The sequence below is a fragment of the Megachile rotundata genome, chromosome 14 (assembly GCF_050947335.1).
Source record: "Megachile rotundata isolate GNS110a chromosome 14, iyMegRotu1, whole genome shotgun sequence".
NCBI classification, from domain to species: domain Eukaryota; kingdom Metazoa; phylum Arthropoda; class Insecta; order Hymenoptera; family Megachilidae; genus Megachile; species Megachile rotundata.
Genome location: NC_134996.1, coordinates 12,610,461 through 12,630,092, shown reverse-complemented (window position 1 = coordinate 12,630,092; position 19,632 = coordinate 12,610,461). Strand labels below are relative to the sequence as shown.

The 19,632-nt window shown below is 42.6% G+C and overlaps 1 protein-coding gene across 5 annotated transcripts in view; it reads left to right on the top strand.

Annotated features, from left to right (window-relative positions):
- The first annotated feature begins 3,166 nt into the window (after window positions 1–3,166).
- Window positions 3,167–19,632, top strand: part of Dop2R (dopamine D2-like receptor) — an 89,319-nt gene continuing 72,853 nt past the window's right edge. For 3 of the 5 annotated variants that reach the window (XR_013040421.1, XM_076539470.1, XM_003700052.3), the window contains exons 1-2: window positions 3,168–4,302; window positions 9,162–10,134. Coding sequence is in view for 3 of the 5 variants with exons in the window: in XM_076539470.1 (XP_076395585.1) it covers window positions 9,433–10,134 (702 nt within the window). In the remaining 2 variants the exon portion in view is untranslated. Of the gene's footprint in view, window positions 4,303–9,161; window positions 10,135–19,632 lie in introns of all 5 variants that reach the window. The other 2 variants (XR_013040422.1, XM_076539469.1) reach the window with 1 other exon arrangement.

The following is a 19,632-nucleotide window of genomic DNA, read 5'->3' as shown; positions in this document are numbered from 1 at the left end:
AATGCAATCGTATGTAAATTATAATTGGACTTGTACTCCAAATGTGTATTAAAAATTCCAGTAAAATTAATCACGCTACTAGTGCGTCACGAGTCAGACTCGTCAAAATAGCGCAAAGGATTAAAGAGTTGATAAAAGAAACTAGAGAGCGTAAAGAGCTAATAAATTAAAATTGTTGTAGGGTCCTGGATAGAGCAAAGATTCCGAGTACGCGCTCTAGACGTGTAAAGTTACTCGTAAATACGCTACAACAAGGAGTATTTTGGAATAGCGAGGATGCCGATACCCGTGCCGCTTTATAGAGAGAAATTCGAGAGGAATGCGGAGCAATCGCGTGCCGAGTTTGTAAGTAGGCATTCGGTATCTCGGATACACGCGATACGATAAAAAGTACAACCTTCAGAAATCACGTGACAAAAACTCGCTAATTACTGGAGGACTTTATTCGATCAGAATTTATTCGATTTAGCTTATGGTCATTTATCAATGATACCGTAGGCGATGCAAAACAATGGTACCCTGAAGCTAAATATGTGAAAATTTCATCGTATCCCCCGTCGAAATGTCGCTGCGCAAATGTTTCTGGAGTCCATGAATATGCAACCGACTCGAAATAACGAAGCTGTTCGTTCTCGAACGCGAGACGTGTTTACCCAATAACGTGTCTGCTACAGGTGTCTTCGTATACCTACTACGCGATACCCGCTCCTGGTTGCGCGTTCAATCGACGATTACCGCAAACGATTCGGTAAATATCGACACGCAACTACAATGAACGACGTTGAAACTTTTGGAAATTCGCCAGTGCAGTATCCACTAATATCGCCTGCTGAAAGCTTCGGGTGTAAATGGAGCAGGGCCGTAAACAGTGGTTAGGATCCGGCCGTTGTTTCGCTTCAATCAATTACAAGCGTGTTTATACTCAAAACTTTCGGAGTAATCCGTGTACTATACTGGTAATTTACTGTACAAGGCTCATTTGATATTCCGGGCTGATTCGCTTTATGGCCGTCAATCTGTAACTCGGGACAAGTTTATTAAAAAACACTGATAAACTTTTATTAGAAGTTAGGCCTCTTGGGGGAAGTTGTTCAGCGACACCGTCCCTAATTATTTTTCCGATACGAACGCTTTTGTAATTAATATAACTTATGACGTATGTGGAGCGTATGTAGGACCGATCTTAGAAGGATCTCTGTAAATTTAATAACGCAAAGTTGACACGTTACTTCATTTTTTATGTACGCGTAACCCCTAATCTATGTAACCCAGCGAACATAAATTTCAATTACGGCGACCTTGCGTTTTTTAAACGAAGCGTATAATTATGAAACTGTGGCCTAATTTCGTTCGCAGCTCCCTTTAAAATTCAACGAATACACGGTATCGAATAACGATTCTCGTGGTATCACCGATGGACAAATTACTAAATAAAGTTTCATAATTCAGTTCCAAAAGGATATCGTTTCAAAGAGGACGAAGCAACAAAGAAGCGAATTCCCTTACGCCGTTGCGCTTACTTCGATAAGCTCGTTAAACGTTTTCTTGCTTTGTCTCCGCGAAATATAATCCGCATTCTTTTGTCCGGGGCAATAAAGCGAGCGACAAGATACGGTATTGTTGCAACGACAAATAATTCAGAAATCTAAAACTGCTCGTAGAGACTTAATCTTGGTGCTCGGAAAAGAACAGTTACCGTGACACAGTTATTGCAAGTAAAATCGTCTTAGCGACACAATCCTCTCTAGGTATTCGGAAGATTAATCGTAGCACATTTTCATTATTGCTGAACCGATAATACCGATCGTGTCAGATCCCCTAGGTCAATTTCTATCGTCGCAAATTTAATCACCGAGACTGTTTATAGTCTGTGCTCGAGAATTATTTTCCACCGATTAATTAATCAACGTTACACGATACACGGTCTCTTTCCGCAGAGCCAAGAAGACGCCGGAATAAACAGAATACTCTTCCGCGAAATAAAATCTCCTGTGCTTACTGAGCTTGTTACATTCGCCTGTTCGTTTTTCCTCGTTATTTCGGAACTCTGCGGCCCGCGACATACGTCGATCGCGAAGGTTTTCGTAACACGGCATCGCGGAGTTAGCGTGGAAAAAGAACGAAAGAATATACTGTTTCTCGTTATACTCGAAGTCAGAGATTCCTGCGAGTTTGGGGTGCCTGCGACCAACGGAAAATTGGAAACAATAAATTCTCTTTTCTCCTCTCGAGTAGAGAGTCTACGCTCCCGCGTCGAGTGTATTTTAAAAAGTGTCGCTGATGAACAATGGGTGCGGTAAAAACGCGGGAGAGTATCAGGAAATAACGTATCAGAAAAAATTTACTGCCAGACTCTGTCGTACACAAGTTCGAGGGGATCAAGTGTTCTCTTACTTCTTTAAGTTATTTTGCACGTAAACTGTGTCCAAGAATGGATGAATTTGCAAAAAGGGGGTTCATATATGAACCATGTATGAGCCAAACATAGTTGAAAAATACTAAACTGTATTTTTATATCTATAAGTGCATGATGTGCCATACATAGGCCAAACCTATGAATAATAAAAAAGATTTTTTTCAAAACTAGCTTTTATTAACTACTAGCATTGAAAATAGCAACATATATTTCTTTCGGCTGTTTCTAAAAAGTCATGCAGAAAGGGGTTGAAATTAAAAATGATAAGTGAAGAAACCAACAGCTGATCTTGATGAAAATCAAGGCTCTTAACAAATAATTTGTTAATAATAAAATCTTAACAAATTATGTGATTCATAGTTGTAGACTTGTGGTCATTCGGAGAAGGGTTGAGTTAAAGTGTAAAACAAGGTAAGAGTAAGTATGTACAGGAGAGTCGATAAGGGTAATTAAAAGAGTTTCAATTAAAAGCGGTATTCAGGGCAAAGTTTGAAACGTATCCGTGAAATTTGAAAGTTGAATGTCGTAGGAAAAATCGTAGGGTTGAAAAATGAGGAGAAGTGTAAGTGGAAAGTAAGGAAGAAGAAAGAATGGCGAGAGGAGGAGCAGAAGGAAGGGAAAAAGGAGAAAGGCAGCAGAAGAGGACGGTCGGGAATTAAGGGTCGGTGGCGAGAGCAGCGTATGCGCATGGGGATGAACGGAGAGGGCAGGCCGTCAGTGTCCCCTCCATCGGTGGTTCCCCCGATCTCTCACGAACGCGCGAGCTTCGGGATTCGAGGTAGTGTGGAAACTCGAGCAGACAGCCAGTCGCTCGCCGTTCGTTCAACAACGTGGCTCGAGAGCGTTGTCTCGGCGATTCAGATTAAAGCTCGAGCAGGACGACGAAGGACGATGAGGAGCGGCAAGGCGACGCCGATGCCGCCCCTGCTCGTTCGATCTTGGTCAACGCGGTGGAACGTTCGCTGATAACCTCGATCCCGGTATTATTGTTATTAGTCGCCGTGGAATCCACAGGTATCCAGCGTCCTTCGTCGTGATCCACCCATTCGCGAGTTTCAAGAACTGTCGCGCGTGTATCGAGTGCTTTCGAGGATTTAACGGTCGATAGGATGAATCGTGGCAACGGATCAAAGGAGGCATAAACTGTGCCAGGAGAAGGACTAGAAAAGAATGTCTGGTGTAATTGCTTTCGATTGTGCGCGATCGAATGGAAAGCACGCTGGGCTTTCACGAATCCTGTTGGACCGAAGAATTCCCGGCGTCAGAGGAATGTTGTCCTGTTGAACGATTGGCTGGATCGACCGGTCCAGATTTAACCAGCGGATCGAACGCTGTCCGGTTGGAAGCAATCGGCGACATCGTTTAGCCTGATAAAGCACGGAGGATAAGTCGGATGAAAGAGACTTTGCTCGAAACTAGTTCGCGGGAAACGTAATAAATCGAGGCAGCACAATGTCGCCGCTTTGGATCGAATTCACGGAGACCATGCGATGTTTTTGATCTCCACGCTCAAAATATTGAATCGATGTTTCGTCGGTGGGTGAATGGCAGGGCTTAGGACGACTTCCGTGTATCCTATGGTTGGGTCGCGCTGCTCGAGATCATCCCTCTGATACACACGCGAAGAGACAGAGAGACGGCGAGAGGGAGAGCACTCGATAGACTCGACGCGTCTTGCGCAGAATATGAGGAAGACACGAGGAGAACTTGACGACGAACGCGTGACACCATGAGGAAATTCTCGCGTGAATCGAGTTACACTCGCATCCTTTCTCGTTAAACGAGACGATAGAATCCCAGTGTTTGTGTAACCGGCTGGATCGAAGGGAAAATAATCATGGATAAAGTTTATTCTGGAAGCGAAGGTGTCACGAGCTTGCTCGATGGTGAGTAACGATCGAACGATTCGTTCGAACCACTAACGCCGCGATTTCGCATCGAACGTTCTCTTGACCGAGAAATGCTCGTGTCAAGGGTCTAGCCATATGCGATTTGAATTGCTAAGTGGACCTTAGCCACCATTAATTAAAAAGCGATTTGACGGCAGAAAGGGAGGGTCTTCGGGCTAATAAAGGGTGGTCGAATTAAAGGGGATATAAATAGGGGAAGACACCGAAGGGATGCAGGCGGAATACAAAATCTCTGCCGGATTCAATGCTATTTGTTCGAAACTGAGATTTACTGGCACGATTCGTACTATCGCAACTTTGATCATTATCGAATATTTTTCAAAAATCCATCAGGGTAAATGAAATTTATCGAACGGATAGCATGTTTGCCATTATCATCATTTTCACCCCGTCAACGCTGTACGGTTTCGATTAGAGAGATAAAGTCGGATAGCGTGTGTAAAGTAGCAGATATACGTAATCTCGCGGGTCAGAAACGTTTTGAATTAACGCTTGTTCCGGAATCTCGGCAAGAACAGGATAAGCCGCAAGAGTAATGACCGTCGAATCTCGTGCTGTCGACCTTATTACGCCTCGTTCCACTGTCGGACGTAAACGCTTACGTTCGCTACTTACAGCGATGGCATCCTTATATTCTAATAATCGCTTTTAAATGTTCCGAGAACCGCGAATTGAATTACAAACGTTCGAAAAGAATTAAGTCAAACTTTCTCTATTAAGCAACAATTTTTCTTTATAGCGAAAACAACCGTTTCACTTTAATACTAAAACTACCAAACCGGTCAAATGGCTCCACAAGTTTCTTATTATAAAGTACACATTTTGTTAAAGTACGTTCTTGAAATCAGAATTGATTTTCATCACGACAAATGTGTGTACTAATTTATTTAATTTTTAATTTCAAATGAAGTACTTGGTTTATAAAGTACTTGAAATCAGCAAAAGTAGAAAGCTCGTTTCCTTATCGCGGAAATATGTACCTTGAAATTAGTATTCTCTGTTTAACGTTAAATTAAAGCAGTAACTTTTTAAGCACTTTCCTAATTTACTCGAAGTTGGTCAAATTAGAGCTGCACCCTTTTAGCAGCAGTCTTCGATTTTCTTCGCTAAACTCGAGATGGTATCCGTTACCTGTTGCACCCCTTGTCATTGCACCTTTCCCGGAGGTGCTGCGAAGCATAAATCCACGAAAGATTTTTGAAGAATCGTGCGCAAGTGTTCGTCGCTAGGGTTCGTAAGTAATCGGCGTTGAAACTCGAGCGAAAAACGGAAGGAAGAGCTCCGTTCAATTGTGCGCAATTAATTAAAAGCATTATACTAATTAATCTAAGTCTAGCTTGCCACGACACGGAGCCATCTTTTTCCCTTTCTTGATGCATCGTGCTTTGCTTCGTGCTGCAAGTAAGCTGCAAGAACGATCAATCTTAGGGGTTGCGATTCCATTTCTTGCGCGCCAGAAACCACCGACACACGGAATGAATTGCATATTGTGTTTCCACACGGTGTCTGCTTTCTGTCAGCGGGTGATCTTTCCGCGATTTTCGGTGCGTAATTTAAAGGCACGTTCAAAGGTGTCCCGGATCGGCGAAGGATGAAACTCCCATGCCGAGCGTGCCGAGGAAAGGGTGAATTCCTGAGAATCCGTTCGTGTTAAACATTCGGTGTTTTCTCCTCGGAGCGAGAAAGAAATTCCGCAGATATTCACGAATGTCCGCTCGAGTTACGATTCTTTCGAATTGACCTTTATTCCAGCTAAGTAGTCACATTTTTACGCCGTTCCGCTTAAGCGCTTATAAATATCCGGGTCAAATCGTATCGTGGATCGTCGATACGCGTCAAATTTTCACGCAGCTCGCGCGTGAAATAAATTGGAAGCGACGTAGAAACTGACGTGACCGATGGAAAATTTACACCGCGTTAACCAAGGTATTCGCGTCGAAAAAACGTAGGCCAGATTCGCGTCCTTCCGATTTGCATACAGGCGAAGGACGGCGTAAAGAAAGAAGGAAAAAGACGGCGGGGGGAAGCTACTGAAATGCCAGAGCTTTCATCGGGAACGAAATTTCAACACTGTGCTCTTCACTCGGGATTATAACGTCACTTTGCATACTTGCATATTCAACATCCGAAGGAAACGCGTATCGTTTTATCGTGATTAATTGCATTCGTCATTTGAAAATTATCGGCTGTAACGATTTATATGTTTTTACAAGCACGTAGCTTTTACTGAACTGTAAATTCACGCATGTTGATTAACACTAAAACCGGTCAAATGGCTCCACAAGTTTCTTATTATAAGGTACACATTTTGTTAAAGTACGTTCTTGAAATCAGAATTGCTTTCCATCAAGATAAAGAATAAATGTGTGTACTAATTTATGTTTCGTCGTTTGTTTATTTATTTTTTAACTTCATTTTTAATTTCAAATTAAGTACACATTATATGCTGGTAGGTTTAGTTTCTTATTATAAGGTACACATTTTGTTAAAATATATTTCTTGAAATCAGAATTGATCTTCATCAAGACAAAGAATAATTGCGTGTACCAATTTATGTTTCGTCGTTTGTTTATTTATTTTTTAACTTCATTTTTCATTTCAAATTAAATACACATTATATGCTGGTAGGTTTAGTTTCTTATTACAAGGTACACATTTTGTTAAAATATATTTCTTGAAATCAGAATTGCTTTCCATCAAGATAAAGAATAAATGTGTGTACTAATTTATGTTTCGTCGTTTGTTTATTTATTTTTTAACTTCAAATTAAATACACATTATAAGCCGGTAGGTTTAGTGTTAAAAAGCGACAGGACATAAAATGTCACACGATTCGGTTTCACCGCCATTTTTTCGCAGACCAGCACTGACATTTTTTCCCGCGTTCACCGAGGTTACGAAGCGTAAATATCGGCAAACTGTAAGCGATAAAACGATACGTACCGTATTAAAGGCAGAGAAGCTATTTAAGTGCAAAGAGTCCAGAAGAAGACAATAGTGGAATTGCGAAACAAGCTGTTTCATTTTCCACGCCACGGTTTTACGTTCTTCTTTTGTCGTTCTTTGCAGATATTGCATTCGCTATATTTCAACAGTCCAGCACCGGTATTACGAAACAAGTAGCAACTTAAACCAACTAGTTTAAACTTTTTTAACGCGATCAGATAATAAAATCGAACGCTGACACGACGGTTTGAAACGCGAAAGACAGATAGGTTAGCGATACGATTGAATCAGCTAGTGTATGTAGAACAGGAAGATGGAGGGTCCTAGGGGATAAGGAGATGATTTCTGTTCTTAAAAGGGTCCCAAAGTCCCTCGGAATACGTCAAGCGTTCGAGATTTCTTCTCCCCTTCTCGCCGTCTGCGCCGGAAGGGCTAAGGAAACGACTCCAACAGTGGTTCTTAACTTCTCTTAAGCAACATTTTTACTTTGCAACCGTACAAATTTCATTTATACTCCATTTGTATCAAAAACAATATTCTCTTTCTCCACAGAAGTGCAATCTGCTTCAGAGTTTCAAAATTACATCTTCAAGTTTTAATATACTTGTTCTTTTTATTTTCGTAATTCTTAAAATTTTTCTAACTAAATTCGCACAGTAACTTTTCACCATCAGAACTTTCATCTTCACTGTCGATTTTTCTTATAAAAGTAATTTTGAAAGAATCAGTGGTTAAGAACCACTGTGCTATAATGCCCGTTCATCCGTCAATTCACCCCTCCGTGCGTGCCCGCCTTTATTTTCCCTTCGATTCTTTTTATTCGAGAGGAAAACTGCTCTCGCGCGAAACTAAAGCAAACCGATTGGAGAGCAGCCGAGTTTTCTTTTAATTCCGAGATTGCGCGACAACATTCGTTTCGAACGGATGAACGCGGCCGTGATTCATGGATATTCCGTCTTTTCGCTTTAAGAAGCCGGAACGATAGGCTTTCCCCGGTTCGGTTCGTATAATTCAATTCTAACAATGGAAACGCGGCGGTACAATCTTCCCTTTGTTGCCTCGCGATAACGGAACGCTTACTCCGTAAGCGTGCGCGTGGCTTTAACAGTTTTCGCGATTATAGAATTCTGCTTTAAGCTCTTCCAACTTTTAACAATTAGAAATCCTAAACGCGCAGCTTCGTTACGCGTTTCATTCCGTTTAACGATTAATCCGAAACTTCGCATCCTGTAATTTACTCTGTAAACAGGAGGTAGACTGATCTACGCTTCGATAACTTATAAATATCAACTCCTTAATTATTCTCCAACTTTAGAATAACTGAAGGAAAATGTTAGCTACATTACGTCAATGATCGTTGATTATACAGATTATAATTATTCGCACACAACATACATATGATGGACGGAACTGTTAATATCCGCTCACATGTGTGTGATGTAATGAAGGCTATTGGCCACACCCTTTGTGTAATGATTGATGGATTGCTTCAATAATTATCCCAATTTTGTTCTCACATGTAGAATTATTTCGTGACTTCACACAAAGTTCTTCTAAATTAATTTTCAAAAATATTCGTTCCTGACGACGCTTGAGGTGTGGCCATTAATATAAAAGTGAGAATAGTTAAATTATCGAAATAAATGACCGATTCGATCAGAGGAAATTTGCTATAATTTTTAGACCTTGAGTGACGTAACTGCTCGTGTTTCTGTTCCGGTGTCCTTTACGAGTCCGTGAAATAAAATGAAGATAGGATGCTCGTGGGCGAGCGAATCGTATCACGCGACACGCGAACGAGCATTACGTTTCCATTTGGCACAGACGAGGTAGCTAGGGCAAGGTAACCGATAACATTGACCAACGCCTTTTTTCCCCTATCGTTGCAGAGATTCACGGCGAGGGATTTCAATGATACGCGTCTGAGCCTGGGGTGATCGGCGAGAGGGCAAGCGGAACGCAGCGGTTGGTTCGTCGCGTGCGGACCTTATCGTTCCAGCGCGACAGGGCGCCTGCGAGAAACAGCCGGAACGAAACGTTTGGACACGAGGATTTAGATAACGGCGAAGAAAATGTCGGACAGAATCGAGAAAACGAGAGCTCAGCTGAGCCGTTTCGAGATGTCGTGATCGACGTTCGGAGAAGAACCAACGCCCCGAAATGGCCGTCGAGACGAACGAGTCTTTCGTTAGGTCCATCCTGAGGAATCTGTCGTTGGACCAACGTCCGATGGATTTGTTCACGGTGAACGGGACGAAAGAGGACGTTCGCGACGAGATCGCGCTGAACGACGCCCTCTCGAAAGCCGACAAAGAATCGAGCAGCGGTATCGAGCTGGGCTGGTACAACGACTCGATCTCTTCCACGCTCTCCGGTTTCCTCTTCGGTGTCCCGTCATCGTCGTCGTCCTCGTCGTTTTCCTCGCTGTCGTCCACGACGCCCAGCTCCGAGAACTACACCGGCATATCGGACCTGTTCGTCTTCGACGACCTCAACGATTACATCAATCGGCTGAACTACAGCGCGTTCGTTAATCTGACGGCCTATTACGACGGAGGGAACTTGAATCTCAACGGGAGCTTGAACTGCACGTCCTCCATCGTCGCGGGCACCGCGTCCGGGGTGGCGAGAGTGAACGAGTGCGGGGCAACCGACGTCGACGAAAAGACAAACGCGAACAGCTGGTGGGCGCTCATCCTGGTGATCGTGCCTTGCTTGACGTTGTTCGGCAACGTGCTCGTCATACTCGCCGTCGTTCGAGAACGGGCGCTGCAAACCGTCACCAACTACTTCATCGTCAGCCTGGCCGTCGCCGATCTGCTCGTCGCTGTGCTCGTCATGCCGTTTGCCGTCTACGTTCTGGTAAGCGACATTCTCTTCACAAAAACAATATAGTAGAAACTCTTCTCAGGTGTGGATGATACTGTTGAAAATTTATGGATTCTTTATTTTGAATCTTTTCTAAAGCATGGGTACCAACGGTATAAATTAGCGGTGTAAATGTGGCTCGCATCGGTTTTCGAGATAAAGTTTATCACCTGTTTTTTGCAATTTTCGGAGGTTCCGTGTCCCCATTAAACGATACGTTTTGTCGTTAATTACGAGCTCTTTGTCTCGGCGGAAAGTATAGTCGAGCCTGTTATTATCTCGGCGCGGTTAATGAAATCTGGTTCGAGGTTGAAACTTTGGCATTCGCGAACGAACTTTTGCCGGTAATTAAAGGCTAGTATTACTTCCAGACTAGCGCCGTTCGAGTTCCGGTTTTGTTACGGTTTATTCGGGGGCTATGTACGTCATATTTACGATCTCGAATGCGTGTGAAACTTTTATCGACATGGAGTTTGGAAATTGAAGTTCGGCTAGAAAAGGTTCGGCTTGCGCGTGTTTCCGTCGAATTGGTAGAAAAATAACAGGACGAATTGGACTCCATTGGTGGAGAAACAATTGATTGTTCGTCAAACTAGTTCCTCGACGAATGACGGTTTTGTACGAGCCCCAGGTTTCCATGGCTCGAACACGTAGACGAATCGAAGGAAAATAGGATTAGTTGATTAAAGCAATTTGAGTAATTCTTGGGGTGACGGGCCCGAATCTCGCCGTTAACGGATGACCTACTTCCGTTGGAAACGCTCTTGTTGGCTTTAATGTACGAATGTCAAACCGATACGCGAAACGGAAATACATATTCTGCTGCGTCCGTTACGTTCATTTACCAGTCGTTTTATTTGTGCCCATGGATAAGCTTCGAACTCGCGGCAATATTTCCTTGGCGGATTTATTTTATTTCATTATACCGCCATTTCCCGATTCGGAACGTAACCCGGATTCTCAGGCATCTAGGAATCGTAATTTTTACGTGAAACGTATGCCATGTTATTCGATAATTAAAGTTTGTAACGTTTCCGTTGGAATATTTTTTTCGCCCCGCAATAAAAAATACTCCGCCAAGCGTTCGACGAGCAATTTTAATAACGACGGTATCGATAAATCGGTTCGGCAGGAATTTCTACGTATCGAGGAAACGGAAAATTTTTGTCGCTCCTCGGGCATGCTAAGCATATTTTGTCTACAGAGGATAATTCTGCGATTGCGACGTGCAGGTAAAAATTGGGCCGTAAAAATATCGTAAACGTCGAACTGCGAGCTTATTCGTATTCCACGTGTCCAGCACATTTTTCCCGAAACTTTTACTCGGTGGCCTAAAACTCTGATGCGATTTATTTCCCAGTTTGGCAGTTTTAAAATTCTGCTTCGCTTTATTAGTAATCGAAACAGTTCCCATCGTGGTGGCGTCTGCGCGTTTCTGTCATGCTTCCACATTCGTCCATGAATTATTACATGAATTAACTTGATTATCGATTCAGCTACTCCCCAAGAAGCTTTTCGACGGTATTATCGAGTCATTTAGATAATCCAAGCCATTTGCAGCGCTCGATGGTCGAGCTATTGGTCCTCGTTTCGTTTCCCTTCGTCCGCGATCGTCACGCGAGCGTTCGCGTGAAGGAGATGTTCCACGTCACAAGCTCGCGTCGCCGCGGTCATTATTAACGTGCACGCGTTGTTCCTCCATGTTTGTACCGATACTAATTACCCTTTCGCAACAGCGTGATTTACAAGGAGGGAGTGTAATTTATGCCGCGCAACGTAATAACCGTTAAAGATACTGCTTAGAACGGGGTCTCCGAAATCGGTTAAAAGCTAATTACCCAGCAAATTATTTTCGCTAAGTCCCTGCACACTATTCGTAGACGTTGCAGAAATTCTCCAACGCTATTTAACAAGTATGCGAACGGATTCCGATTTTCTAGATAAAAATGTCCGATCGTTTATCGATGGGCTTTAATTACAGCGCGAATAATTCTCCGTTCGTTACCGCGTTTTTACCGTTCCTTTCTTCGACCTCTATAATAAAACCGAAATGTCCTAGGCTAGATATTAACGCGATGCAGCGTACTAAAATCCCTCGTCGACCGCTTAAACGATCGTTCGCGAGTTTCGCATTAAACGGTTTAGCGACGCGCGTGTGCCTGTAATGCGTCGCTACGATAATGTCGCGATGTCGCAGTACGGTCGAAGCACTTTAGTCACTTCGTATGCCAGCCCTTCTCTAGTTCTTGCGATAAACTGCATCGATAACTACCTCCGCGAATATTTAGCACCCACAAAATCTTCAGTTTCTACGTCTCCGACAACGTCCTGAAAACGACTTGGTAATGGGTCGATCACCCAACCGCATCGTTGCGAATACGATCTTACAAGTCCACAACTTCTCGTTGAAAGGGGACCGAAAGTTCCCTTAATGGATCTACGAATTTGGAATTATGTGATCTAGTTATAGGGATGTTCAACTGGAGACAAAAAAATTTGGGACACAGGAATAGGAGGTCTAAGTTTGGAGAATACAGAAATCTTAGAATATTTGGAAATATAGAAATCCGGGAATGTAGGGATCTAGATACCCGAGTTTCCGAAGATATGGAAATCTGTACAATCTGCCGACATAAAATTCCGAATCTAGGAATTTAGGAATATACACTTCCTTTATAGTCGGACTTTCATGCGGCACGCTACGTTTACCTTTTAAGGTTAACAATATTCACTTAACTTTTTTCTGGCTTTAAGGAAAGTCCGCGGTAAGTACTCCCACGAGAATAGCTCGTCAAGGAGTTCTCGTGACTTAACGCTGATTGGTAATTCGCCTTTATCGGTCCTCTGACAATTCCGAACTACGGTTACATCGTTCATGAGTCCGCAGAAATGTTACAAATCGATGTTACATAAGCTATTTTTAAATTTCTTGCGAAGTTCGTTTCCTCGAGGCGGACAAATTAATTAAGTGAAGAATGTCGGGAATGAGATGCAATAAGAAACGATCCACTTTTTCTCGCAATTCTCCATTGTCGACTATTTTCCGTATCGTCACCGTTCAATCGATGCCCTCTCCTGTAGTTTATGCTTCAGTAATTTCTTCTTCAATTTTCTTGGTTATTACGCGTTCCATCTTCCTTCAAAGAGGTCCGCGAAAAAACTATCCGGACTTTTTATTCGTTTTTAGTGTCAGAATAATTTATGTTCTGACAGATGTGGCTATCGCTATAAATTAAGATTTTTATGAGAAGCTGATTTAAACCCCTACGAGTTTATTTAGCATTGTGATATCAGAAAATATATTACAAATTAAGATTTTACTCTTAGATACATTTGCGAAGGTGATAGTAATTGAAATCTAAATGAAGCAATTTAGTTTACGGACATTCGTTTCCCTGTTTGACGCGTTACATTATCGATATTCCATCAAGATAAGAGAGAGCGGCGAGAAGAAGACAGACACGTTCGAAAAGGATCGAACGGGAAATCGTTTCTCTCGCAATTCCCTCCTGTTACGCTTGTAATTCGTTTCTTCGTACTCTCTCCGTTTGGCCATCGTTCATCGTTACGGGCAGCCGATGAAAACGTCGCGTGCCCCATCGCACACGTCCGAAACAACAATCGCGAACGAATTATTGCAATTTTGGCAAAGTAGTCCGATCGAAGCGCTATCGGCGGGGGAAAATTGCGGAAGATCGGGTGTGCCAGGGGCTAGAGAGAGAGAACGGGGTGAAAAGGCCATAGGAGGGTTCCATCGAGAGGGTGCTGGCGTGACCGCGGGCAATTTCAAGCCGTTTTCCTTCGGTTGCCTTCGTAATCCCTCGAATCGAAGGTAGCCTCACTCGGCCGTTTTACCAAGTGGAATAACACGGTAGATCGCCAGTCGGGACAAGGTCTATGTTAATAACACCGATCACTTCATCGCATGCATGCTTATTACCCAGCCAGATTTGATTCGTGTTGTGTACCTATACATAGGTTTAAAGCGTCGCTCGTGCCGATGCCATGAATATTAATGCCGGCCACCGGAGGCTTTACTTTTCTTCTGGGAATAGAACGTAATCGCGTGCGAAACCACGAAACCTGACCTTGCCAACTTGCATAAGCACGAGAATTATCTGTTGTTCGCGTTCTTCCGGCGTTTGAATATTAAAACAGTCTAAGTTTCTGGATTAATTAGTGTCCGGTCGCCATAAATATTCGAGCAGTTCCGTTACCGCAGAATTTGGCGTCGATAAAACGCGAAGATCTAAAGAATGGACTCCACAGAGATAGTTTATTTAATTTCGATACTGAAGGCGTTCTGAAGAAACGGCGTTATCCTCCGCGACGGTCGATGAAACTCGGGCGAATTTAAAGTTGAACGCGATAAATCACGAGCTCGTATATAAACGTACAGGACTAAACCCTCGACGTCGAGCGCAGTGCGCGCGCGTCGAGCCTTTCAACGGCTAGCCACTCCTTTCACAGCGGCATTTTCGAGCCGCGAAATACGCCGACGTCTTCCGCGCCCTTACAGCTACCCTCTGGTTCACGCTGCTTTCACGTTACCGCCATAATTTCGAGCCACTCGTGGCCCATTCATAATTTACAACTACCTTTATTCCAACCCTTCGTTTCGGTATAATTCGCCGGCGTAAGAAACGCGGTACGCGTAACAGTGATATATACGTCTAGTTATGCAGCGTTCCATCTTCAGCGAAGTAGTTTGTTCAAACGCTAAGCGGTCGATCCCTCGGGCGGAGAAACAAAAGGGGTTAAATGCCCGTTTACGAAGCTGAAATCCTGCAAAACTAAAATTGAAAATTATGCAATTTACTGAATTCTACAACATTAATCTAAAGACAAATTCAAACATAAAAGAAATTCGATAATTGAGTACCAAGTTATTGGTCACGTGTGTGTATTAACGAAACTGTTTTAAGAACTCATCTACGTATTGCTTACGAATGTAATAGGAGCAAATGGAATTATCATCAAAATAGTCCGACGGTCGGGCAAAGTGAATTCGCATAAATATTCCAGTGGTTCTCCCCCATTTGCATTCTTATGGATCTCTTCAGATTCAAATGAGTTTATCGTCGATGTCGCGACGTACACATTAGCTTTCTGCTTTTTCTTATTCGTCGTAAATCTTGCGAGGTCGAAATCCGTGCACTGAAAGAAACATCAACTTCGGAGAGCCGCAAAAGTGATTAGCGAAAAAGTTTGGCAGGTTCCGTAAATTTAGCATATTGGAATTCACTTTCGGTGGGTGAAAACCGCTGAAAGCTAACGGTGATATATAAAGTTAACGGATCGACCTTAGCCAGCTTCTGGAGGGGCCATTTTTCATCTGCACTTAGATGCCAAACGATAGGTTCGCCGATCGTTCTTTTGAAGTACGACGGAAGGAAGAAACGGTACGACAGGGGGAAAAGCAATCTTCCGACGACGTTCAACGCATCCGTCAAGAGTTGGCACTCGCAAATACTGGTACAATTCGGAGAAATTGCTGGACCATCGGATTCTAATTTCCGAAGAACTGTTCGAAGAAATTTAAGCTCCTCGATACAATTACCTCGTAAATCTTTATCGAGACTCATGATTGATATCCTAGTAAGAACATTTAAATTAACTCGTCAAACGTATCGAGAGGTTGAGCCATTATTCAAAGATATCTGATACAATCGCGAGTTCCTCGTCGCAAGAGGATGATAAATTTCCCGTTTGGCCAATCGGAATTTCAACGAACACTCGCAAATATCTGTCTTCTTGATTGACCACATTTCCAGGGGCTTTGAAAGCGAGCAGGACTATTCGAGAATGTTAAATATAATAAATGATGTCGTATTTTTCTTGAATCAAAGTATAGAGCATCCACCATTCCTCTACGTCACCATAATTCGCCCCGATTGTGCCATGAAAATCGTACCCGTTTTAACGTGACCCAGAAAGTTTTGATCGAGCAGAAAGTGTCATAAATTATTGGCGCAGTGTGTGCATGGCTTTTTAATTAATAGCTTTATTATCTTCCTGCCAGTCGTCGATTAATGTCGCGAAACTGCTCCAGCGGGATAAATATTGTTAAAATTTTGACGACCGTCGCTTTTACCGAGTGAAAGCTCCTAGCTAGTCAGTTGACGAAAGACTTAGTGTATTATTTTTACGAAAATTTATTTTTCCTCTCTTTGCGCTAAGCAAAGCATAAATCATGACGCGAGTCATAAATTGCTATAAATCACGGGACACGTTGTACACGCATGCAGTTACACGCGAACAAACGTAATCTCGAAAAGCGTTAATTTACCAGCAAAAGCATTGGCGCAAAAAAAGGGAAAGAAGTACGAAACGAGCAGCATGCAGAGTGCTCATTTTTCAAGAGATTGCGGGGTAATTAATGTTACAGGAATCCTGACAGAGGACAAGCGTTAAACCAAGAAATGGAAATCACATTGCGAATGAAAAACATTATTGTTTCCTCTGAAAACGCGTCATCGCATGAACAAACGGCTCGCGTTTCTTAAAGACATCACTATCGGTAGAACAAAATTTTTTTCAAGATTTAAATATGAATGTTGAACAACTTCCACAGAGTTTGATGTAGAATATTTATTTAGAAAAAACGTGTTAAATTTTATAAAGAATAATGGCAACTATGCTGCGCTTCAGGTTTGTTCGCAGCGCTCAACACAAATAGACACAAGCAAACAAAAATTTCAAAATACAAGAAATCTAACAATGAATTCACTTTGTAAATTAATTGTGACCAAAGGAAGAGAATAGAAAGTGTCTTTCTATCCGAAGTATTTCTGCAATTACGGCACGTCCATTCGTCAATCTCCCCATGAACGATCTTACCCTCAATTGACGAGGCGTCTGCGGAGCGAGTAATTTCCCAGAAAATTTCCTCGTCGCTTTAGGATCGCATTTGCTCCCCTGAACGAATGGAAGAGGCGTGCCTTATGCAAAAACGAACCTCATCGTCTATACGATGCAACCTTATTCCTATGATTACCATGAGAGTCCTTTAGAAAACGCACTTTGTTGATTAACTTCTCTCCATTTCCTTCCACGAAATTCGCGGACGTTAATTCACCTGGAAAAAATTGCTCGATCATTCGTGACTTTCATACTTTAGGAAGCGAACACGAAACGTCGATTTAAAAACCACGGGTTGTAATGTCCGGCTAACGTCGTTCGTGATAATTTAAATCCCGGCGACTTCATTTTCAACCGCATTAGTACTAATGGACGCTCACGGCTGTGCGCAGATTTGATTTCTAGAGGATCTCAATTTCGACCTCGCCCCGAGACGCTCGGGAAAACTGTATCGTAGAAACAATTTTTCGAATATTTCGATCGAAATTATTTAGATCGATACTCGGGGAGATCCATCGTTGTCAGAGATAATGCATTTTCCACGAAATCGATCTCCATTGTCCACGCTTCCATTCTACAGTTGCCAATGTTCCTCGAACTGGAGCACAATCCGAGCGGTTGCTTCCTTGGCCGATAACTAGAAATGGTATCCATCCGGCACACGGATTGCGTCACACGAAAACGTCTCACCAACGGGAAATTAACACTAGTATTGTTTCAGACAAAAGAAACTAATCGAAGCATTTCAGAGCAAATTAGAATCGTCGCCACGTTTATTTTGTCCATTCTTTCTAACTCGATTCAAGACTTTTCAATTGTTATATGAAATAGGATTTTTCATGCTTTCCTTGTAAAAAATAATGTACGAGTTCCAAATTAACATGGCTACGAATTCATAACTCATAGCCACGACCACATGTCGACAACGTGTGGTGACGTAGCGGATGATTAACATTTGGCCACATATCGACGTAGCAGGGTTGCAGCACTGCAGTTTCTCTAATTAGTTCCCGGGTGAAAAAGGAACAGAACTTTAAGGTGAACCATAAAGGAAAGTCGGAAACGATAAAATCGCTGATCAGAGGAAGAGGTAGAACGTGGAATGGCCGAGTAGGTAATAGGGTGGCAGCAGCAATCAAAGCTGCTGCCGGGAATCTATTACCAACGTTATAGGTCTCTTGGCAAATGCGAGATTGTTTGCTCGTGATTACGAGCACACCTGTGAGCCGTTGTAATTTCGATCCGGTGACTTAGGAATCGTTTACGGTTAAGCAGTTCAGACACTACGCCAATGTAATCTTTGTACTTACCTCTAACGACATCGATAAATTTATCGGAATTAAAGCGTAACAACCCTTCTACCTATCGCGAATATCGATCGAGCCGGCTACGGCGAATGTAATTATGGAAATAAAAGATCGTAAAGTTCTACATCGGATATTTATTTCGGATTCTTGCACGAACGGTGTGGAAAAAAATTCTCCAGAATGGTTCTATGAAATCGAATTCGCTGATGGAAGAGAACGCAGATAAGAAAACTGCTTTACGGTTCCTTTATTTCCGCCAGAAAGACAATACGTTTATTATCTCCAGCTTCGTATCCTTTTTTTGCCACTATGGAAATGAACCAAACTTTCGTAGCAACTTGACACGAATAACTCGGAGATTTATCACCGCTGTTCCCTTTCGTTATATTTCACAGGGTTAACGCTGCCGAATTTCACGCTATTTGCGTAGTTACCCCATTCTTTCAAAAATTCGACATATCTTTTTTTCCTTCCATCGACGCAACAACGCAAACAATGAATTTGTTTGCTTCGACGCTCGCGCTATTTTTTGGCGCCTGACAAAAAACCAGTCCTCTACGAACACAATAATGCAACGTGCGAATTTTTCACCCTTCCATTTCTCCCCCTATCGGAAAAGGCACGTCACACGCGTTAATCGTTCTAGAAAGTTCTCCACCAACCGTTTACCTCGCGAATTCGTTTCTTTGGAAACTTGGACCTGACGTGGCTTCCCGGCTCTTTTAACTTGAAATCGCTTCTGCCCCAAGGAATTCTCTTGAAGCGACATTTCTGGACGTTTCACTTTTGCTCCGGCTTCTTTGGCAGATTTCTTCACATTTTCGTGTTTACGACTCGAGAAAGAAATTTCAAAATACAGTGGTTTCCACTTGTTTCCCTCGATGACCTGCCTTTTTCGCTCTAGCATATGCACCCGACACTTTGCGGCGAAACGTGTGTCATTTCTTTTCCAAAGTTTAGACTGCACCGAAATGTGATTCCTCTGAGATTGTCAGAATTAGAATTCAGTTTCAATTTTCGTGAAAACCGTTCGTCGTACGATGAAAAGTAATAGGACATAAAAGATGCTTCATGCACAGACAAACAACTTTTGTTTAACATATTTTTTAATACAACCCGCACATTTCGATGAAATTGCGTACTTTATTCGAGTAAGTTCAAACTCCTGAAGTTTGGGACACGTTCGGGTCAAACTACGCAAACTGTTTCCATTAATTGTAATTGTTGTGCAGAGTAAGTGTAGAAAAAATGTTCATTAGTGAATGTTGAAGTTTTGACGTTATCGATTCGCGACGGAAACGTCGGCGCGAAATATTTATCGTCC